At 61.8% G+C, this 22668-nt stretch overlaps 1 protein-coding gene across 2 annotated transcripts in view; it reads right to left on the bottom strand.

Moving 5' to 3' along the window:
- Positions 1 to 343: 343 nt before the first annotated feature.
- HIP1R (huntingtin interacting protein 1 related) overlaps positions 344 to 22668 on the bottom strand; it is a 34069-nt gene continuing 11744 nt past the window's right edge. Inside the window, exons 2-32 of one of the 2 annotated variants that reach the window (XM_066260687.1) lie at positions 19862 to 19925; positions 19281 to 19423; positions 18932 to 18988; positions 17751 to 17831; positions 17272 to 17348; positions 16943 to 17004; positions 14544 to 14684; positions 13885 to 13942; positions 13717 to 13792; positions 13409 to 13549; positions 13239 to 13300; positions 12945 to 13017; positions 12595 to 12778; positions 12416 to 12504; positions 12211 to 12327; positions 7048 to 7149; positions 6556 to 6750; positions 5109 to 5256; positions 4936 to 5022; positions 4442 to 4549; positions 4147 to 4283; positions 3764 to 3874; positions 3508 to 3566; positions 3229 to 3259; positions 3083 to 3145; positions 2624 to 2724; positions 2397 to 2502; positions 2141 to 2264; positions 2009 to 2070; positions 1660 to 1866; positions 344 to 1432 (exon numbers count right to left, since the gene is read on the bottom strand). In XM_066260687.1, coding sequence (XP_066116784.1) covers positions 1385 to 1432; positions 1660 to 1866; positions 2009 to 2070; positions 2141 to 2264; positions 2397 to 2502; positions 2624 to 2724; positions 3083 to 3145; positions 3229 to 3259; positions 3508 to 3566; positions 3764 to 3874; positions 4147 to 4283; positions 4442 to 4549; positions 4936 to 5022; positions 5109 to 5256; positions 6556 to 6750; positions 7048 to 7149; positions 12211 to 12327; positions 12416 to 12504; positions 12595 to 12778; positions 12945 to 13017; positions 13239 to 13300; positions 13409 to 13549; positions 13717 to 13792; positions 13885 to 13942; positions 14544 to 14684; positions 16943 to 17004; positions 17272 to 17348; positions 17751 to 17831; positions 18932 to 18988; positions 19281 to 19423; positions 19862 to 19925 — 3114 coding nt within the window. In that variant the 3' untranslated portion in view covers positions 344 to 1384. Of the gene's footprint in view, positions 1433 to 1659; positions 1867 to 2008; positions 2071 to 2140; positions 2265 to 2396; positions 2503 to 2609; positions 2725 to 3082; positions 3146 to 3228; positions 3260 to 3507; positions 3567 to 3763; positions 3875 to 4146; positions 4284 to 4441; positions 4550 to 4935; positions 5023 to 5108; positions 5257 to 6555; positions 6751 to 7047; positions 7150 to 12210; positions 12328 to 12415; positions 12505 to 12594; positions 12779 to 12944; positions 13018 to 13238; positions 13301 to 13408; positions 13550 to 13716; positions 13793 to 13884; positions 13943 to 14543; positions 14685 to 16942; positions 17005 to 17271; positions 17349 to 17750; positions 17832 to 18931; positions 18989 to 19280; positions 19424 to 19861; positions 19926 to 22668 lie in introns of those variants that run through there. The other variant, XR_010729311.1, reaches the window with a different exon arrangement.

Raw genomic sequence — 22668 nt, 5'->3', positions numbered from 1 at the left:
TGGGCCACCGCCATGCTCTAGGAGCCGGACTCCCATGAAGTTCTCATAAACAGAAAGGCGGGGTGTGGGCCGACATCTGAGTCCAGACCAGCCAGGAGTCGGGGCCACCCCTCCCTTTCCCAAGAGGTGTGGTCTGCCACGGGGAGGGGGTGGCTGGGAGCTGGGGCTGGTGAGGTGGATGGATGCCACGACTTGCCCGGAACGGAGACACCACTTGGCAGAACCAGAGGCAACTCCAGCGAGGCGAGGTCTGCTGTGGTTCCACTGCTGTCACCTGCAGAACCTAAGTGAGTCCCACCCATGTCCCAGCCCAAGAAATAAACAGCCCAGGGGCAACGGTGAAAACAGTCAAAGTGTTTTATTGCCAACCCGACGCCAATACAAGGGGACACAAACTCCACGCAGAAGAGCGGGACCCTTGTGCTCCCAGGCATGGCGGATGCGGGGCTGCAGCGGTGGTGCTAGTAGACCAGCAGCTAGTCCTTCCCCACACAGGTCCACATCCACGAGGCCACTCCCGCAGGGGGCTCAGCAATGCAAGTTCACTCACATCAGCTTCCAACTGGGCGGAGCGGGGTGGGGCAGGGCGCCCTCCTCCTGGGAGCACAAGGCTCCTTTGATCCGAGGATGGCGGGCGGCTCTTCTGGCCAAGCTGGAGAGCAGCGGCGGGAGGTGGAGGTGGGCAGTGGGGAGCGGCCAGAACAGGGCCTCAGGGCAGGGCAGCCCCACGGGAAGGAAAACAGGAAGCAGGCGGGTACAGACTCCAGGAGCGAAGGTGGTCCTGTGGCCACGTGTTTGCCTGGACCATCTCTCCTCCCAGACAGGGGCCGTGCCCCCACGCTGTCCCTAGCACCCAAGACTGAGGCCCCGGGAAGATAGGGGACACCCCAGCCCACCCTAGAGCACTCTGCCCGAGGTCCCGTCTCCACGGAATCAGTGTCCCAGAAGACATCTCACGCAGTCCCGACAGCCAGCACAGACCATGTTCCTTCTGTTCACCTCTCACCTCAGACCCCGAGTCCAACAGGCAGGGGAGATCCTGCCAAATGGCCCTCCTCCCAGTGTGCCAAGTACAAAGTCACCAAGGATAGACCTAATAGGGACTACCACATGTTCAGTGTATTTCCTGCATCATGCCTCAGGCCCGCGGGGCCTTGCCTTCCTCCGCAGTCCCTGCTGCCGATCAGTACTCACATACTCACATCCAGAAGTGCCCCTCAGCCTCGCTCGGCCTGATCCCATGGAGACACCGATCCAGGCCAAGGGGCGGGCCTGGGCACCTGGTGTGGGGACCGTGCCCCTCAGTCTCCTTAACCAGGTCAGGCAAGTATGAGGAGCTCACTGCCCAGGCTGCCTGCCCGCTCCCCACTGGCCCCTCTGGGACCTAGGAGTTCACAAGCTGAGCCGGGCAGACGTCGTCCTTCCTGTTCAGCTGCAGGGGTTAAAGTGAGGGACTCAGTGGACACGGCCCAGGCCAGGCCCCGTGCACGCTCCCTTCAATGCGCCAAGACTCGTGCTGCTGGGGCAGCCATTTGGTGCCTGCCGGGCAGCGTTGTCCGACCTTCCCACAGCCCTGTGTCCACAGACCCGGGTGCCAGGGAGCACCCTCCAGGGCCCCGCCCCAGCCTTGCCCTGACGTCTGGCGCCCGGTGGGCCTACCTGGTGGTCCTGCCTGGGGACTACACTGGGCTTCTGGGCCAGGGGTGGCTTCCTGGAGGGCCCGCTGTGGGCGGCGCTGCCGGGCTGACTGGGCTCCTCCTCGCTGGGCGTCCCCACGCCCCCAGCCAGCACGTAGTGCTGCCTCCGCAGCTCCCCCAGCCGCACACGCTCCGCCTCCAGCGTCTTCTCCAGCTCCAGGACCCGCACCTGCAGCCCGCACACCGTTCAGCAGACCTGCGGCCCCTCCTCTGGGAGCCCTCCCACTCCAAGAGCTCAGCCTCGGGACAGGGACCAGACCGGAGGCTGGCGGAGCACCAGCAACGCTGGGTGGCTACGGGGGGGCACCGACCTGGGTCTCCATCTCCTGCTTCTTCAGCTTGATGAGGGACATCCCGGAGAAGTCCATGGTGTCTGTGGCCAGAAGGGTGTTAGTGGCGGGCCATCCACCCCCACCTGGCCACTCCCAGGCCCCCAAACCCACCTCTGTCTTCGATCTGCTCCTGGCCCGACTTGGTGGAGGCCACTACGTTGGCGGCCATCACATTTACAGTGCGGGAGCACTCCTGCAGGCGGCTCAGGTGGGGGCTGTTCTTGTTGGCCTTCACCTGGGGGTGCATGGGAGGCAGGTCAGGCGGGGCACCCTGGGCTCCCTGCATCCTAAGGGCTCCTGGCCCCATGTGGTGTGGCCCACTGCAGCCCAGAGCAGAGGGGCCTGCACACAGGGACCTGAAGCCCACCTTGGAGGCTGCCACCAGCTGGGCCGTGCTAGCCGCGATCTCGTGGGAGCAGACAATGAGCTCCTCATACTTGCCCGTGTGAAGCACCACCTTGTCAGCTGACTCCCTGGGGACAGAGCAGGGCAGGGCCTGGGTCTCCAACCCCATGGAGAGCCAGGCGACCCCCACACTCCCTTTCCAGATACCGGCGCAACACTCCCTGCTGCCCCACACCTGGGGCGACATACACCAGCTGCGTGGCTCCCCAGCCAACCGCCTTGGAGGCCGAGATGAGACCTTCAGTCCACCGCGAGTTCTTGGCATAAAATTCCTGCTGCGTGGCTGCCCCCTAGTGGCGACAAGAGGGAAAGGCAAGACAGACCAGTCAATGACCTGCATGAGGGCAGCAATGGGTGCTCCCCAGGCCCCATCATCCCTGTGCCATCCACAAAGGCGGCTCCCTGGGCTGGGGGCGGGGGGGTGGGGGTAGGGCGGGGATTCAGCTGTGATTCCCAGACATGAGCACTGGGGGGATGGTCGGGGCACACTTCTGGCGTCTAGTGCCCAGAGGAGTGTGTGGCCGGCCTAGGCACAGTGCGGTCTGGGCAGAGGAGGGCACTGGGGTTGCCGCCCCTTCAGGACTCTATTCTCGCTGGCGCAGCTGTGTGACCTGCCAGAAGGGGAAGGCCCCTGGAGGCCCAGCTCACCCTGCCGCTCTCCACGATTTCCTTCTGCAGGTGGGTGGATGCTGTCACCAGGAGTCGGATTGCCTACCAAAACCACAATGTAGGTCACTCTTGGGGCAGCTCTCCCGGCTACACAACCACCCTTGGGGTCCCAGCCCACTGCTCACCTTCATGAGGTCTGTGCAGGAGGTGAGGATCCTGTGGGTGGGAGGAGGCGGTGAGATCAGTGTGGCCCCGGAAGCTGGGGGCAGGGGTCAAGGAGCCGCCCCACCCATCTTCCTGCATTGACAACCCTGGTGTCCAGCAGCACAGGCCCATGGGGCGGAGCTGCGCTGCTCACTGCCTGTGCACTGGAATGCTGAGCGGGCAGGAGGGCAGAGACCCCAGCTCTGCGGGCAGGCTGTGGGGAGCTACCTCGTCTTGGGTTTGGGGCAGAGCAGGCTCACCTCTCATTCACCTCCAGTTTCACCCCGGAGCTGGCATGGCGGGCCTGGTTCATCATGTCCTGCACCAGTGACAGAGCCATGGGTGGGCTGGGAGGAAGGCAGTGAGGGAGGGTGGCAAGGAGGGAAGGAGGGCACCCCCAGGAACAGCCACTGAGCAGGGGTAAAGGCCCTCTCACCACTCCGACCTCTGCAGAGGTGGGCGCAGCCGCCCCCAGGCCCCACTCCTGGCCTCCTGCAGGAACCGCAGCAGCCTCACCTCAATCCGCCGCACCGCCTCCTCGATGGCGGCAGACGTGGCCGCCAGCTCCTTGTCCACCACGGCCCCGAGCTCCTCCTGCCGCACATCCAGGCTCCTGGGCCTCAGCTCCTGCAGAAGGGCATCCAGGGGTCAGGCGGGGTGCATTCGACCCCCAGCACCCCACAGGGAGCCTAGGAAAGGGGGAGGGGCTGCAGGATGCTGGGGTGGGGTGGGGTGCTCTGTCCCTGCCCCCATGTCCCCCAGCTACAGGCTCTGTGCATGAGCACCGTTCAGCCCAGACTGGAGAAAGGTGCAGAGAAGTTGCGGACCTAAGCCCCATCCCAGCCCCACTGCCCTCCACAGAGCCCGGGCCACACTCAGTGCCTTGGCTGCAGCCTCACCTGGCCCAGCTGAAGGATGCCCTGCAGGGGGGTCCGCACCAGACTGGCCTGGGCCTTCTGCACAGTCTGCTGGTCCTGCAGCTGCCCCACAAGCTCCAGCGCCCGAGACCCACACTCCCTACAGGCATCGATCAGGCCTGGGGGGAGAGGGCAGTGAGGGGAGCCATGCTCCGAGGCCCCTGGGCTAAGTTTCGCACAGCCCTTGCCCACAGTCTGACACCAGGACCCGCCTACAGGCCCACCCTTTCCTGGTCCACTGTGAGGACCCATGGGACACAAGCTGGGGCCCACTTACGGTCAGCAGGGTCAGTAGGAGCCAGGTGGGAGGTGGCACTGCCGTTGACGATGGTGTCCGCAGCCAGGTGGGAGAACTGGGTCAGGGCTGCCACCAGGGCAGAGGCGTCTGTGGGCATGGATAGGAAGGAGACCCTGACGCTGCCGCCACCGAGTCCCGGCTGGTGCCTTAGCGTGGGCACCACTTCCTCTGCCTGGCAAGCTGGAGACGGGCACCTGTGCCCCAGTCCACACATCAGGAGGGCTCAGAGGGGAGAAGGTCAAGGTCACGCAGCTAGAGAACAGCGGAGAGGGAACTAGACCCAGGTCTGTGACCCCAGGCCCACAGGGCAGGACTCCCAGGAGGCATGGATGGGGGCAGCACCTGCTCAGCTTCCTGAAGAGATACCTTCTTGAAGAGGAAGCCTCCCTGAAGGTAGGAGGCAGCCAGGGCCCGTGGCACCAGCACCCAGCGGCCGACACCCCTGCCTCCCGGCCCTGTCCCCCTACACTCACCTGACCTGGAGGTCAGGTACTGGGCGTGGCCCACCTCCAGGGCGCTGACAGCCTCCAGGGCCGCCTGGGCCCTGCTCACCAGGTAGTCTGCAAGCACAGGAAGAAGTCAGGGGCAGAGCCTCTTGGGGTGGGGGCGCCCTCCTGCCAGGCAGACAGGAAAGGAGGGGGCCTACCGGGGGAGCTGGTGCAGCGCAGGTGCAGCGGGTCGTCCAGCTTGCCCACGGCGTCCCGCAGGATGCGCTCGGCCTCGGCTGCCGTGCGCCGGAGCACTGCGAACTGCTCGGCCAGGAGCCTCTGCAGCAGCCCCTGCTCCTGAGACTCCTGGGGGGAGAGGGGAGGCAGCATGGAGACCCCGTCCCAGGGCGGCTTCACTGCTGACGGTCAGGACCCAGCTGAGACCCTGGCTGGGGAGAGTGTGGACAGGCCCTGCCCCCCCTACGGATTGGGTCCCCCTCCAGAGTGGGGCTGACAGTTCAGTAGTCGATAGACAACCCAGCTAAAATGATCTGAACAGACATTTCTCCCAGGTATACAAATAGTAAAGAACACAGAAAATGCTCAACGTCATTAGCCCTCAGGGAAATGCATATCAAATCACCGTAAGGCCTCACTTCACCCCAATAGAATGGCCAAGCAGAAGGACAGACAGTAACAAGTGTTGATGAGTGTGCAGAGAAACTGGAACCCGCACACATAACCAGAGAGTGGAAACAACCCAAGTGTCCATTAACTGATGATAAACAACACGTGCTCCATCCACACAGCAGTACAGTACTGGGCCATGAAGAGGAATGTTTTGAAACACAGGCGACCTCTGAAAATACGCTGAGTGGAAGAAGCCAGACCTACTATATGACTGCATTTCTATGAAATGCCCCAAGTAGGTAGATCCAGAGACAGAAAGCAGATTGCAGGGGCCGGGGCAGGTGCAGGGACTGGGGCAGGAACTGGGGCAGGAACTGGGGCAGGGACTGGGGCTGGGACTGAGGCTGGGACTGGGGCTGGGACTGGGACTGGGGTGGGGGCGGGGCTGGGGCAGGGGCTGAGAGGGGCAGGCCCAGGGACTGGGGCGGGGACTGGGGGTGGGGGCGGGGCTGGGGCAGGAACTGGGGCAGGGACTGGGGCAGGAACTAGGGCAGGGACTGGGGCTGGGACTGAGGCTGGGACTGGGACTGGGGTGGGGGCGGGGCTGGGGCAGGGCCTGAGAGGGGGCAGGCGCAGGGACTGGTGCAGGGAATGGGGCAGGGGCTGGGGCAGGGGCTAGGGCGGGGGCTAGGGCTAAGAGGGGCAGGCCCAGGGACTGGTGCAGGGAATGGGGCAGGGGCTGGGGCAGGGGCTGGGGCAGGGGCTAGGGCGGGGGCTAAGGCTGAGAGGGGCAGGCCCAGGGACTGGGGCGGGGACTGGGGTGGGGGCGAGGCAGCGCAGGGGCAGGGCCAGGACTGGTGGAGGGGATTGACTGCTCATTGGGTAGGGGGTTCTCTCTGGGGGGCTGGAAATATTCCAGAAGTACAAGATGAACATCCAGCCCTGTGAACAGGTGAAGACCGACTGACTTGCCAACTTTCAATAGGTTATGACTAGGTCAACCCAGCTGTCCCGCAGGGCAGTGGAGCCCGCTACCTTGTCAGCCAGCCGCCCCTGCAGCTCGTCCCTTTCCTGGGAGTGGCGCTGCTGCTCCTGGCTCAGCGCCGCAGCCTTCTCCTGAGCCAGGCCCTGGGCGGCCTGCAGCTCGGCCTCCCGCTGCCGTACCGCACTGCTCAGGGCTTCCTTCTCCGCACTCAGCACGTCCAGCTGAGCGCTCAGCTCCAACCCGCTCTGGGAACACAAGGCGAGTGGGCAGGGCTCCACAGGCCCAGCCTCCCCATCCCCACCCCACCCCAGTCTACAGATGTTCCTCAGGCCCTGTCCTCACTACCCTAGGCTGTAAGCTTTCTGAAGGCCAGGGCCCATTCTGTGTGTCCCCTGTGGGCCGGGTCAGACTCACACACTAATATTGCTGAGAGGCCTCTGAACCAGCCCAGTGGCACCTGGGCATGGCCCAGGTCACGGGACAGAGGACCCAGACTTCCATCCCCCCAACCCCGAGGCCACCCCCGGACGGCAGCCCTGCACCTGCTCCGAGCGGCTCAGGGCCTCCTGCACATGCACCAGCTCTCCAGCCTTGGCCTCCAGCTCTCTCCTGACCTTCTCCAGCTGGTCACTCTGCTCCTCCAGCTGGGACAGGGAAGAGGGACCATGGGTCAGGGGGACAGTGCGTCAGGGGAACAGTGGTTCTGGGGGACAGTGTGACATAGGGCAGTAGTGTTGGGGGAGAACGTATCACGGGGCAGTGGGGCTGGGGGACAGTGTGTCAGGGAAACAGTAGTTCTGGGGAACGATGTGTCAGGGACTGTGCGTCGGGGGATAGTGAGTCGGGGAACTGGTTCTGGGGGACAGTACGTCAGGGGGACAGTGTCAGGGGACAGTGTGTCAGAGCACAGTGGGTCAGGGGGACAGTGCAACACAAGGCAGTGGTGCCGGAGGACAGTGTATCAGGGGGACAGTGTGACACAGGCAGTGGTGCCGGAGGACAGTGTATCGGGGGACAGTGTGTCACAGGCAGTGGTGCCAGAGGACAGTGTGTCAGGGGGACACTGTGACACAGGCAGTGGTGCCAGAGGACAGTGTATCAGGGGGACAGTGTGACACAGGCAGTGGTGCCGGAGGACAGTGTATCGGGGGACAGTGTGTCACAGGCAGTGGTGCCGGAGGACAGTGTATCGGGGGACAGTGTGTCACAGGCAGTGGTGCCGGAGGACAGTGTATCGGGGGACAGTGTGTCACAGGCAGTGGTGCCGGAGGACAGTGTATCAGGGGGACACTGTGTCACAGGCAGTGGTGCCGGAGGGTATCAGGGGGACACTGTGTCACAGGCAGTGGTGCCGGAGGACAGTGTGTCAGGGGGACAGTGTGTCACAGGCAGTGGTGCCGGAGGACAGTGTGTCAGGGGGACACTGTGACACAGGCAGTGGTGCCAGAGGACAGTGTATCAGGGGGACAGTGTGACACAGGCAGTGGTGCCGGAGGACAGTGTATCGGGGGACAGTGTGTCACAGGCAGTGGTGCCGGAGGACAGTGTATCGGGGGACAGTGTGTCACAGGCAGTGGTGCCGGAGGACAGTGTATCGGGGGACAGTGTGTCACAGGCAGTGGTGCCGGAGGACAGTGTATCAGGGGGACAGTGTGTCACAGGCAGTGGTGCCGGAGGACAGTGTGTCAGGGGGACAGTGTGTCACAGGCAGTGGTGCCGGAGGACAGTGTGTCAGGGGGACAGTGTGACACAGGCAGTGGTGCCGGAGGACAGTGTATCAGGGGGACAGTGTGACACAGGCAGTGGTGCCGGAGGACAGTGTATCAGGGGGACAGTGTGACACAGGCAGTGGTGCCGGAGGACAGTGTGTCAGGGGGACAGTGTGACACAGGCAGTGGTACCGGAGGACAGTGTGTCAGGGGGACAGTGTGTCACAGGCAGTGGTGCCGGAGGACAGTGTATCGGGGGACAGTGTGTCACAGGCAGTGGTGCCGGAGGACAGTGTATCAGGGGGACAGTGTGTCACAGGCAGTGGTGCCGGAGGACAGTGTATCGGGGGACAGTGTGTCACAGGCAGTGGTGCCGGAGGACAGTGTATCAGGGGGACAGTGTGTCACAGGCAGTGGTGCCGGAGGACAGTGTATCGGGGGACAGTGTGACACAGGCAGTGGTGCCGGAGGACAGTGTATCGGGGGACAGTGTGTCACAGGCAGTGGTGCCGGAGGACAGTGTATCGGGGGACAGTGTGACACAGGCAGTGGTGCCGGAGGACAGTGTATCGGGGGACAGTGTGACACAGGCAGTGGTGCCGGAGGACAGTGTATCGGGGGACAGTGTGACACAGGCAGTGGTGCCGGAGGACAGTGTATCAGGGGGACAGTGTGTCACAGGCAGTGGTGCCGGAGGACAGTGTGTCAGGGGGACAGTGGACAGTGTGTCACAGGCAGTGGTACCAGAGGACAGTGTATCAGGGGGACAGTGTGTCACAGGCAGTGGTACCAGAGGACAGTGTATCAGGGGGACAGTGTGTCACAGGCAGTGGTACCAGAGGACAGTGTATCAGGGGGACAGTGTGTCACAGGCAGTGGTACCGGAGGACAGTGTGTCAGGGGGACAGTGTGTCACAGGCAGTGGTGCCGGAGGACAGTGTATCAGGGGGACAGTGTGTCACAGGCAGTGGTGCCGGAGGACAGTGTATCGGGGGGACAGTGTGTCACAGGCAGTGGTGCCGGAGGACAGTGTGTCAGGGGGACAGTGTGACACAGGCAGTGGTGCCGGAGGACAGTGTATCAGGGGGACAGTGTGTCACAGGCAGTGGTGCCGGAGGACAGTGTATCGGGGGGACAGTGTGTCACAGGCAGTGGTGCCGGAGGACAGTGTGTCGGGGGGACAGTGGACAGTGTGTCACAGGCAGTGGTGCCGGAGGACAGTGTATCAGGGGGACAGTGTGTCACAGGCAGTGGTGCCGGAGGACAGTGTGTCAGGGGGACAGTGGACAGTGTGTCACAGGCAGTGGTGCCGGAGGACAGTGTATCAGGGGGACAGTGGACAGTGTGTCACAGGCAGTGGTACCAGAGGACAGTGTATCAGGGGGACAGTGTGTCACAGGCAGTGGTACCAGAGGACAGTGTATCAGGGGGAGAGTGTGTCACAGGCAGTGGTACCGGAGGACAGTGTGTCAGGGGGACAGTGTGTCACAGGCAGTGGTGCCGGAGGACAGTGTATCAGGGGGACAGTGTGTCACAGGCAGTGGTGCCGGAGGACAGTGTATCGGGGGACAGTGTGTCACAGGCAGTGGTGCTGGAGGACAGTGTGTCAGGGGGACAGTGGACAGTGTGTCACAGGCAGTGGTACCAGAGGACAGTGTATCAGGGGGACAGTGTGTCACAGGCAGTGGTACCAGAGGACAGTGTATCAGGGGGACAGTGTGTCACAGGCAGTGGTACCAGAGGACAGTGTATCAGGGGGAGAGTGTGTCACAGGCAGTGGTACCGGAGGACAGTGTGTCAGGGGGACAGTGTGTCACAGGCAGTGGTGCCGGAGGACAGTGTGTCAGGGGGACAGTGTGACACAGGCAGTGGTGCCGGAGGACAGTGTATCGGGGGACAGTGTGTCACAGGCAGTGGTGCCGGAGGACAGTGTATCGGGGGACAGTGTGTCACAGGCAGTGGTGCCGGAGGACAGTGTATCAGGGGGAAAGTGTGTCACAGGCAGTGGTGCCGGAGGACAGTGTATCAGGGGGACAGTGTGTCACAGGCAGTGGTGCCGGAGGACAGTGTGTCGGGGGGACAGTGTGTCACAGGCAGTGGTGCCGGAGGACAGTGTATCAGGGGGACAGTGTGTCACAGGCAGTGGTGCCGGAGGACAGTGTATCGGGGGGACAGTGTGTCACAGGCAGTGGTGCCGGAGGACAGTGTGTCGGGGGGACAGTGTGTGACAGGCAGTGGTGCCGGAGGACAGTGTGTCGGGGGGACAGTGTGTGACAGGCAGTGGTGCCGGAGGACAGTGTGTCGGGGGGACAGTGTGTGACAGGCAGTGGTGCCGGAGGACAGTGTGTCGGGGGGACAGTGTGTGACAGGCAGTGGTGCCGGAGGACAGTGTGTCGGGGGGACAGTGTGTGACAGGCAGTGGTGCCGGAGGACAGTGTGTCGGGGGGACAGTGTGTGACAGGCAGTGGTGCCGGAGGACAGTGTGTCGGGGGGACAGTGTGTGACAGGCAGTGGTGCCGGAGGACAGTGTGTCGGGGGGACAGTGTGTGACAGGCAGTGGTGCCGGAGGACAGTGTGTCGGGGGGACAGTGTGACACAGGCAGTGGTGCCGGAGGACAGTGTGTCGGGGGGACAGTGTGTGACAGGCAGTGGTGCCGGAGGACAGTGTGTCGGGGGGACAGTGTGTGACAGGCAGTGGTGCCGGAGGACAGTGTGTCGGGGGGACAGTGTGTCACAGGCAGTGGTGCCGGAGGACAGTGTGTCGGGGGGACAGTGTGTGACAGGCAGTGGTGCCGGAGGACAGTGTGTCGGGGGGACAGTGTGTCACAGGCAGTGGTGCCGGAGGACAGTGTATCGGGGGACAGTGTGACACAGGCAGTGGTGCCGGAGGACAGTGTGTCAGGGGGACAGTGTGTCACAGGCAGTGGTGCCGGAGGACAGTGTATCGGGGGACAGTGTGTCACAGGCAGTGGTGCCGGAGGACAGTGTGTCAGGGGGACAGTGTGACACAGGCAGTGGTGCCGGAGGACAGTGTATCAGGGGGACAGTGTGTCACAGGCAGTGGTGCCGGAGGACAGTGTATCGGGGGACAGTGTGTCACAGGCAGTGGTGCCGGAGGACAGTGTATCAGGGAGACAGTGTGTCACAGGCAGTGGTGCCGGAGGACAGTGTGTCAGGGGGACAGTGTGTCACAGGCAGTGGTGCCGGAGGACAGTGTATCAGGGGGACAGTGTGTCACAGGCAGTGGTGCCGGAGGACAGTGTGTCAGGGGGACAGTGTGTCACAGGCAGTGGTGCCGGAGGACAGTGTATCGGGGGACAGTGTGACACAGGCAGTGGTGCCGGAGGACAGTGTATCGGGGGACAGTGTGACACAGGCAGTGGTGCCGGAGGACAGTGTATCAGGGGGACAGTGTGTCACAGGCAGTGGTGCCAGAGGACAGTGTGTCAGGGGGACACTGTGACACAGGCAGTGGTGCCGGAGGACAGTGTATCAGGGGGACAGTGTGTCACAGGCAGTGGTGCCGGAGGACAGTGTGTCAGGGGGACAGTGTGTCACAGGCAGTGGTACCGGAGGACAGTGTATCAGGGGGACAGTGTGTCACAGGCAGTGGTGCCGGAGGACAGTGTATCGGGGGGACAGTGTGACACAGGCAGTGGTGCCAGAGGATAGTGTGTCGGGGGGACACTGTGACACAGGCAGTGGTGCCGGAGGACAGTGTGTCAGGGGGACACTGTGACACAGGCAGTGGTGCCGGAGGACAGTGTGTCAGGGGGACACTGTGACACAGGCAGTGGTGCCAGAGGACAGTGTGTCAGGGGGACACTGTGACACAGGCAGTGGTGCCGGAGGACAGTGTATCGGGGGACAGTGTGTCACAGGCAGTGGTGCCAGAGGACAGTGTGTCAGGGGGACAGTGTGTCATGGGGCAGTAGTTCTGGGGGACAGTGCATCAGCGGACCCCAGAGCCCAGGTCCGGGCACATGGGGAACGCACCTTCATCTCAGACTCCCGCTTCACCTGCTCCACCTGGAAAGCCAGCTGCTCCTTCACCCGCTGCACCTCCTCCTGGTTCTGCTGCTTAACCGTCAGCTGCCGGGCTGTGTCGGCGTTCTGCAAGCCAATGGGCACGTGGACAGACAGGCTCAGGCCCTGCAGCACTGGGGCCCCGCCTCCCGCCCGCGCCCCGGGCAGGGCCTACCTTCCGGAGAAGCTCAGCGTGCGTGGTGACCAGCTTGCCATGCTGCTCCTTCAGCTTGGCGTAGCGTGCCTCCGTGGCGCTGGCCCTCTCTGCAGGGCACAGGGGCTGCAGTGACCCTCAGCCCCCTAGAGCCGCCCCCGCACCCCCTCCCCGGGCCCTCCCGCTGGCCTGGCCCGCACTCTCAGCCTCCTCGCGTAGGCTCTGGCTCCGCTCGCCTTCCTGCTGGGCGGCCCGCAGCTGGGCTAGCTCATGGCGGAGCTGCTCGTTGTCCACCAGCGCCTTCTGCTTCTGCTTCCGCTGCTCCTCCAGCTCAGCCTCCAGCGCGTTCACCTGGCCCTTCAGCTGGGCGATGTACCGCTGGGCCTGGGGTGGCAGGGAGGTAGGGAGGGCATGGGGCGCAGGCATGGGGTGGGGGCGGTCAGCGGGCCTGCATGCGTGGGGCCTGCGTGCAGGGCTGGGGCCGTGCTGGCCACGTGCAGGATGGGCGCAGCCACACAGCCAGGCCCACCCCATGCTCACAGTCCCTCACCTCCAGCTTGATCTTCTCCAGCTCAGCACGAAGCATCTCCACCTCTCTCTTCAAGGCTTCGATCTGGAGGTCCCTGGGGACAGAGGTCAGGCAGGCAGGGTTTTCTGAGGCCTGCACAAATCAGGTTCAGCCAACCAGAAAAACCAGGAGACCCCCACAAGAATGGCGGTCTCATCAGCAGCCCCTTGGGAGCCGAGCGTCTCAGACCCATGCCCCCACCCCAGCCCCTGCTGACCACAGCTCCGTGAAGGCCACTTCCAGCCCCACACTGCAGGTGGCACGCTGAGCCCTCACCTGTTGTCTTTCACGGAGCCATTGGGGGGCCCAAACGTCTGGTCAAAAAGGTCGGCCACCACCTGCCACATCAAAACACAGTGACTCTCCCCCTACGGGCCAAAATAGGAAGGGGGCAGAGGGAAGCCCAATCACCCTAAACCCCCATGCAGAAAGAGGGGGCCGCTCACTGCAGGTTCGGCGGCAGGGGGGCCCGTGCTGATCTCAATGAGGTTCTCCGGCTCTTCATCCTCGGGGGCCTCCACGGGGATCACCACCACTGGCTTGATGTGCTCGGCCAGCGCTGAGGCCCGCAGGAAGTTGGGCGGTCCCTGCAAGGGCCACGGGTGGGCGCTGCTCAGCACCCCACGCCACCCAGGAGCCTTCCCTCACTACCTCCAGAGCCTACGTGGGGCCCATAGGCACCTGGGTCCTCAGAGGGCACAGGAGCCCAAGTGGGGACCAAGCTGCAGCCCAGTGGGCAGCCCCAGGGAGGTACCTCAGGCAGTCGGGGGATCTGGATGAGGCGCTTAAAGTAGAGCATGTCAGACGCTCTGCGGAAGAAGTTCTTGAGGCTGCGGGACAAGTGGGGGGGGGGTCAGGGAGGAGCTGGGCCAGGGGCTGCCCAGCCCACATGGCCATGCCCACGGCTCCACCCGGCTAGCACCTGTGAAACTGCTCGTGGAACCGGTCCCTGTGGCCTTGCAGGGTGTCAGCTGGGAGACCTGGGGATGGCACAGGTTAATGAACTTGGTACCTGCTCACTGCTCTGTGGCTACCGAGACCTCATGTTCACCGGCTCCCTTCCCTCTGTCTATTCTCCCGCATGCTGGAAACCATCACAGATTGGAGAGAGATCGTGGCCACCCAGCCGGGTCCTTAGTATGGAGGGAAGAAATGGTGAGTGGGGATGATGAGGCCGAGACTCCGGCAAAGCCTGGCATTAGGGGCACTGTAAAGTCGCTTTAAACTTGAGCCTGTCCTGTTCAAATGTCTCATACGCCTTAGGCCAGCAGTGCTCAGGGTGGGGCCTGGGGACCAGACCTTTCTGAGCACATGCGGACACGATGCACGGACAGCTAGAGGCCCTCTCTGAGGACAGGCATTCCAAAGAACGGCAGCTCGCCGCTTTGTATGTTTTAGAAAACAGTGGTTTTCCATAATGAGCCTGTTATTTATGGCAATGAATAATGAGCTCTTCATGGCTATTTTTAATGTCTCAACTTCTCATGTCTGGTATAGTTCACGCTTGTCGATACAAGCCCTCCCGGGGCCCTGGCTGGCCCTTGGGGGCTGCAGGCAGTGGAGGGAGGCCCAGGGACTCACAGGAGTGCAGCTTGAACAGGAGCTTGACCGTGTAATGGTAGAGGTGGCTGCAGTCCTGAATGACCTGGATGAGGGGCGCCAGGCGGCACTGGCCTGAGGACATCTGGGACACGGCGATGGCTGTGTTGAGCTGCCGGAAAACTGCACGAGAGGCAAGTGGAACATGAGCACAGGGCGTGGGGAGACACAGGCACAGGGGGACTGGTCTGTGCTGCCTTGGTGACAGCTGCGGTATGGACAGTGGCTGAGCACAGGCCAGGGCCATCATCTCATGGCACTGTCACAGACACCCTGGCCTTCCCACTCCTAGCCGGGCAGTAGGACTCGATCCCAGTCCTCGGACACCAGCGGGCCCTTGCTCCTAGACTGGGAGCCCCGTGTACTGTGGCTGCCCCACCCTGGGGCCAGCGCTCGCTCGAACTAGGAAAACAAAATCCAACTCAGCTTGGCCAGGGTTCTCCTGAGAGCCTCCACAGGGAGGGCCTGGGACTCTGCAAACCCCAGACCCTGACACAAGCCTTTCATCAGACCATTTAAGGCAGGCGTCCCCAAACTACAGCCCGCGGGCCGCATGCGGCCCCCTGAGGCCATTTATCCGGCCCCCCACCGCATTTCTGGAAGGGGCACCTCTTTCATTGGTGGTCAGTGAGAGGAGCACTGTATGTGGCGGCCCTCCAACAGTCTGAGGGACAGTGAACTGGCTCCCTGTGTAAAAAGTTTGGGGACCTCTGATAAGGGGAGGGGAAGGGACAAACATGAGGCTGCCTCCCTGCGGCCACTTTCCCGGGGCAGAGATGATGATGAGCAGGCAGCACGCAGGACAGGAGAGCCACCAGGGAACCCACACGGGACACCAACACAGGGGACACTCCCCAAAGGGCAAGCCTGAGCCCTGGGGTCCTCCCCTCACCTTGCCTGGGCGGGGACCATTTGCAAACCTCCATGGTGACAGGAAAATGCCCAGGAGGGAAGGGATGAGAAGGAAGAAGCTAAGTGCTGTCCCTCACCTTTATAAAACTTAATTTTAAAAATACATGTCAGGTACATTCTGCTTGTAAAAAATGAGAACACACATAAAGTTCTGATTGGGGTTTTTTCAAGACTTAGCCATTCTCCCAGAGGGGTGCTCAGAACACCCCCATCTTTGGCTGTTACACCTCAAGCGGCAAGGATCAACCTCACAGTGGGGAAACACCTGCACCTTCCTCCAGGGAGACACTGGCCTATGGCACGACCAGGCTGCCCCTTCTTTGTGCTTCAAGACATCAGTGTTGCCTGACCAGGCAGTAGCTCAATGGATAGAATGTCGGATTGGGACACAGAGGACCCAGTCTCGGGGTTCAAAACCCCGAGGTCACCAGCTTGAGCACAGGTTCATCTGGTTTGAGCACAGCTCACCAGCTTGAGCCCAGGGTCGCTGGCTTGAGCAAGGGGTCACTCACTCTGCTGAAGCCCCCCAGTCAAGGCACATATGAGAAAGCAATCAATGAACAACTAAGGTGCCGCAATGAAGAACTGATGCTTCACACCTCTCTCCCTTTCTGTCTGTTCCTATCTGTCCCTCTCTCTGTCTCTGTCACAAAAAAAAAGAAAAAGACATCAGTGTCACTAGCACTGGGGGACCTGCCTGTGGACTTTCTCTACCTTCCCTTATAGGAACCCTGGCCTGGCCCAACTCAGCCCCCACCCAGGAGACCAAGAGCAGCACAGGGGTGGGGACCGTAAGACTCAGCTCCCACCTGACACATTTCTGTCAGGACACAGTCTGGCAGCCACACCTGGACACCAGCTCGCCATACCCTGGGTTGTTCCTGGGCAGGAAGGTTCAGCTCCAAGCTGCCTACTGGACTTCCCAGCCTCAGTATCCAGACCCGGGAATGCCAGGAGGCTATCTAGACCCACCTCTAATTCCTGATTTTCCCTTAAAAAGGCATTTGCTTCTCATCCTTCCATGAAAAGCGTGAGTCACCCACAAGTTATTCTGAAGCTGTCACCCAAAACAACCAGCTCTGTGGCCCTGGGAGAGGGAGCCCTGAGACTTCCTGTGCAAGGCTGCCAGGTTTCTGGGCTGGGAAGTCCAACATGACTCAGAGGCCTTTTACAGCCGAAAACGGGCAAGGTGACCCAAGCTGCATCTCCCAGGTGGGGGCCTGAGTCGGGACCCTGAAGAGCAGCTCCTGGTGGCCCTGCCCCCTGCTCCTGCACTGGGACAAGATGGGCTCACTGAGTAGAAGAACAGCAGACACCATATCCGCCAGGGGCCTGGCATCCTCTTCCTCATGCTCTGGGAACACTCAGAGGCCCTCTCACCTATTCCTGGCAAGGGGGCGGACACTCAAGGACGGCCAGTCAGTCTGGCTAACAGAGGCGGCAGGTCCCATCCCCATGGGGTGGCTCACCTGATTCGGAGAGCTTCAGCTCGCAGTCCATGTAATCAAACATCTCCACGGTGAGCTGGAAGCTACAGGAGGGGAGGGCGGGGGGAGAGGGTTAGGTGGGAGTGGGGGGCGCGCCCATGTGGGACAGCCCTCCCTGTCTGTCAACACGCCTTCTCCTAGGACAGCAGCCGCAGCCGCCTAACAAACCCCATCCCTTCCACCGTAGCCTTGTATCCGGAAACACGACCTCCGGCCCCAGAAAGCCACTGCCACAAGGGAGCCTGGGTGTGGAAGGCTGAGGAATAAACAGGGAAACTGAGGGAGAAGGGAGGCGATACCAGCCCACTCACATGTCGTTGATGTCAGTCCCGGCCGCCTTCTCCAACACCTCGTCTGTCACCTCTAGACCCGCAGGAAACTGGGGGTGCTGAGGAGAGGACACCCCACTCAACAGCAGCCCACGTGGGCTCGGGCCCAGAACTGGTTCTACCTCAGGGGAGGGGAAGAGGCTGGAGAAGCCCCAGCCCGTGGAGCCGTCATCTGCTCTGGGCACTGGCGTAGGGGTTGCGAGTGAGCAGGGGCCGAGGACAGAGGACGGGATATCCAGCTGAGGGCGAGGACGCCCAGGGCCCAGGACAAGGCCAACACCACCTCTAGGGCCCACAGGAAATGCCTCAAGATGCTCTGACTCAGTGAAGTCCTGGCATCCCTCGTTTCCCCCAGGTCAAGGTCAGGATAGAAGAGAACCCGCCTCCTCCTAAGTCTCAGGACATCATGGAGGGAAGAGCCCAGGGTCCCGCCAGCTCCACGACCCTCCCGAGGAAACTACCTTGAGGTGGAAGGAGATCTTGGTCAGCAAGAGTTTGGTGTAAACATTTACCAGCTGTCCGTACCGATCGTGCAAATGCCCCTGAAGAAGAAGGAGCCAGGTCAGGGTTCACTGCCCGTGCCCAAGAGTCCCTCAAGACCTGGCACATGCAGGGCAGACCAGGAAGCTGGGGTGGGGGGAGACACAAGGTGGCACACTGACTGTCATTCCTTCACCCACCACCCACCCAGTCACTTATTCACTCAACACACATTGCTCAATCAGCCAGAGGCAGCTGACTTCCCTCCCGAGCAGCTCCGCCAATCCAGTCTACAGCTCTCTCTCCTCACCCCCTCGTTTTTGTTTTTTTTTAATCTTACTCCTTGTCAGTCTTGCCAAAGAAACTCTTGTGACAAGAGACCTCTTTGTTCAGGGCAACAGGCCAGTTCAGGGTTGGGACAGTTTATTAAAGTGCTGGCGGCAGCTGGGGAGGCACATTCCGACGGGCATGTGTCCCCATCCTCCCAGCAGCCTCCTCTGTCACCTCCAAACAGTACGCCCCCAGCGGCCACACCAGCTGGGCCTGCGTCTGCACGTCACCTGGCTACCATCTTCCCTACTTCAGGCAGCTCCCAGGGGCCACCTGCCCGCAGGCTCAGCATTGTCCCTGGAGGCCCTCCCCCACCCAGGGGCCGCCCCAGTTCCTGAGGATGTTGGAGTGGACCTAGGTGACAAGCTCTTGCGTCTCAGGCTCGACAGTTGACAAGACCGTCTGGGGAGCTTCCTGAGACAGATTGCTGATCCCAGATTCTAAAGCAGCTGATCTGGGGGACCCGGTAGTCTGCACCACCTGCACGGGCTCTAACTGCCACTGAGACACCCAGACGTGGGGATCGGCACATCTCCCGACTGGCAGGGACTAAGGGGCTGGCGCTGTCTTGAGCTGGAGGAACTTCCTATAATGTGTGGACAGCCTCAAGCAAAGCCCTGCTCCATTCACATGGCTCACCTACCCCCCCAGTCACCCCAAAAGGCATCACCCTCATTCTGCTCTGAGAGAAAGGAGGACAAAGACCCCCATCACATGGTGCTGCCATGGCTCAGCCCAGAGGGCAGGGGGACGCCACGCCAAGTAGGACCATGGTGGGTGCGTGGATGGTGCCGTCTGGGGGGACTGAGGCTGCCGGCCCAGCTGCACCTACCCACAGCTCCCCGATCTCGCGGATGTTGCTCCGGTACCGCTGGCAGTCATGCAGGACCTGCAGCACAAGGGGACGCGGACAGGGGACAGGGGAGGATGAAGGGCCCAGAGCTGGCAGGAGGCTAGCTGGCACACTGCGGGCAAGGGTGGGGTGGGGTGGGTGGAGGGCAACGGGCAAGGCGGGATAGTCTCTCATTTCAAAGGAACACTGCTCTGCCTCCCCTGGGGTGCCAGCCTGCTCAGGTGGCAGCAGACAGAAGGCCCGGGCTCCCCTGGCCTCCCGCTGCCCTGAGCCACACGGTGGCTGGAACAGGAGACCCCCTCGGGACCAGCGGACAGTGGCAACTCACATTGGGGTGCCCGTCGCGTAGGACCTTGTGGAGGACGTGGCAGAACTTCCAGCTGAGGATGGCGCTGCTGGGCAGCGGCAGGCCAATGGCGTAGGACCAGAAGGTAAAGGCCCCCTTCTCATGGTGTGTGCCCAAAATGATGCCTACCAGGGTCAAGGCCAAGTGCAGGAAGCAGAGGCTTGGCATGGGGAGGGCAAGGGGCACACAGAGGCTCACCCCACAGCTGCTGAGCCCCTCCCTCCACATCTGCCACTGTTCACCAAGTGCCATGGGTCTCAGCCAAGGGCAAGCAAAAAGGCAAGGTCGTGCCCCTAAACTGAACTGCGCCCAAAGGTCTAAATGAGAGATGATGTTCCCAAGATGGGACTCAATCAGACAGGAGCTGAGTGAGGCAGAAGCCACAGGCACCTAGGGCCACAGGAGGACATTCCTCACGGGGCCTCCAGTCTTGAGTCACAGAGCCCCAGTGGCCACCTGCAGTACTACCTTGCCCCTAAAATCACTCCCACCACACCCCTGGTCAGAGACCACGCAGGGCAGGCCCATGCCTCCCCCCAGGGACCCAGAAGGACGAAGGATACGCCGGGCATGCTTCTCCTTCACGGGGGCCTCCTGGGTGTTGATGGCTTTACTGATACTGATGGCCTGGGAAGGAACAGAGGAGGAAAGTTTAGAAGCCCACTGCAGCAGAGGACAGAGCAACACAGATGACCTACTACTCTTCCGCCAGTCAGACCCTTTCTCAACCTAAGCAAACCAAACCTCTGACAGCTTGATTGGCGAAGCTCAAACTACAGCTGCTACCTGATGCCACAAAGCCCCCAGGAGCTGCCCCGGGCTGGGAGGTGAGGACGGAAGCCGGCTTGGGGCAGCAGGAGACCCCTCTTTTCAGAAACTGGCATGCATTTAGCTCTCTCAGGAGGGCAAGGCCCTCTGGTCCCAGAGACATGGCCAGTCAGGGCCCCATATCTCTGTCCTGTCTGCCCTGGGAGAGGCGGTCTCAACCTCAGCCCTCACGACACTCTGTGAGCAGCCATGTGTCACATGTGTCATCCCCACCTTCCTGTGACAAGACCTAAGAAATGACACAAGCTGGCAAGGCCCACACAGATTCTACATGGAAAACCAGGAGGAAACCAGCCCCTGCTACCTGCCAAGCAGGCTGCCTCCCTCCCGGGTGGGGGCCAGTCCTGACTCAGCTCCCACCCCACAAAGGCAGATGTGACTATGGCCCCGTCAGGGATGGAAAGGAAGGGGTTTCGCTCAGCACACCTGCTGCGGCCACCTGGGCCCTGAGCAAGCAGCAATCTTGTCCTTTATGGAAGTCCTATCCCATCTCCACCTGCTGGAGTCTGGCCTTGTCCCCCTTAGCATAATGCCTCTTCCTCCAGGAAGGCTTCCTGGATATGATGGCTCCCTCATCAAAGGCTCAGGGCACTTACTGTCACCCCATCACCCAAGAACTACCAGTGGCCCTAGAATTACTTGTGGATGTTTTATTTCTCTACCTGGCAGCATGTCTTATCAGCCTCTGTCCACCCACACCACACTGAGCTGGGAACACCAGTGTCTATGGACTCAGAAGAGCTGCCTGCAGTGACAGGATGGGGCCCTGCAGACACCCCTCCAGGCCAGCTAATTCTCCCAAGTCTCCTGCAACTCCTTAGCCAGGGCCCACACTGCCCTTCCCCCAGGCCGGCCAGGGAGCTGCGCGTTTACCCCGCAGCTGGGACCTGAGCCCCAGGTCACCACCCTGTCTAACAGGAAGCACCTGGACTTGGAGGGAGAGGGGACAGGGCAGAGGGAGCCCAGGGGCAGTGCTAGCACCTTCTCTCTATGGCAGCAGACGGTGTGCTCCCACCTCTGGCATCTGAACCAGTCACTGCCCCTGCCGGTAAAGAGGCGACGCGCTCCTTTTCGGTGTATTATGAGCAGACTTGGAGCCTGCTCAGAGATTTCCTGTGAGGAGAGCAGCCCCGTGGGAGCGAAGGTGGCCCTTCTGATGCAACACCAGCCCCAGGAGCTGCTGGAGCTGGGGGCTGGGCGGGGGTGACCTCCTTTCACACACATCACCCATTGTGGCCTGGCTCAGGGGTGAGGGCAGTGCTGGGACTGCGACCACACACACACCGGGCTGCACTCCAGCCTCGAGGATGGCCTGGGGGAGCAGCTCTCGCCTCATGGTACCAGGGTCCTGGGAGGACAGGCAGGCTCTGGCTTCTCTGATTGTTAAAGCCGCAGTAAGCCGCGCCCGGAAGGCTCTCCGGGCCATCAGCTGTCTTTGCCGGGCCTCTGCCAACAGCCTCCCCAGCCCTCCCTAAACAAACATCACTGAGCAGCGGCCTGAGAGGGGCTGTGCCCACCTCTGCTTCCGCCCACGTGAAGATCACAGCCACTCAGGCAGAACTGTGTCCACAACAGTGGTCATGACGATGACAGACAACCAGCCTACCCTGTGCCAGGCATGGGCAACAGGCCCCCAGCAACAACCCTGGGAAAGTAAGTAGTCATGAGCCCATTTCCCTGATGGGAAAACTGCAGCACAGAAGTTCGATATCTCATCTGTACAGTAAGAGCAAAGGCAGGTCTGGCTGATGGCAGGTTCTGTGTCCCTAACAATTCTGCACTCTGGCTCCCCGGGCACCTCCTTCCGGTGCAGGTCCAGTGCTGGGGGGGGGGCCCTCCACCAGCAGCAAGTAGCTGCCAGCTCATAAGCCAGGAGTGTCCTGTCTCAGGGGGCGTGTAACCCCATCCGCCAGCTGCCCTGACACCTGAGCTGGCTCTTTTGACAACTGCCACCTGGTCCAGAGATTCCAGGCATGAGCGGAGTCGAAAGCCACCATGCAGAGCAGGCTGCTGGGGAGGAGGCTGAGGACCACGGACCATGGACCACTACAGAACCGGCGTCAGAGCAAGTGCTCTCCTCCCCAGGTCACAAGACAACCCCAGGAGGGGCTACGTGTGAACTCCCCTCCCTCCCGGAGGCCTCCCCCTCTCTCCTCCAGGCCACCAGCTGGAGCTCCAAAGCACAGCCCCACCCGAGTAGAGTGGGCTGGCAGGGGCCCATCAGGGGAGGGGAGGGAGGGCTGCCCTGTCCTGCCGCAAGGAGGAGCCAACTGCCCAGCTGAGTCCAAGGTTAAGATTAGACATCCCCACCTCCCGTCCTCTCCCTTAGGTCACTGGGAGGCTTTTACTTTATCACAGCCCAAATATATAATAAGCACCCTCTCATTGTAAGACCCTGTGTCCCCTACCCCTACCCCTTTTGGGTCTCTGCTCACCTTGTCACCTTCCTGATGCCACCCTACTTAAACTTCCTGATTGACGCTTCTCCGTGTACTCAGCACCATCTGACACAATGTTTTCCTTGTGTGCCTATTGCACCCAC

Source organism: Saccopteryx bilineata, chromosome 2, assembly GCF_036850765.1.
Source record: "Saccopteryx bilineata isolate mSacBil1 chromosome 2, mSacBil1_pri_phased_curated, whole genome shotgun sequence".
Classification (NCBI taxonomy): Eukaryota; Metazoa; Chordata; class Mammalia; order Chiroptera; family Emballonuridae; genus Saccopteryx; species Saccopteryx bilineata.
This window is presented reverse-complemented; position numbering and strand designations above follow the sequence as displayed.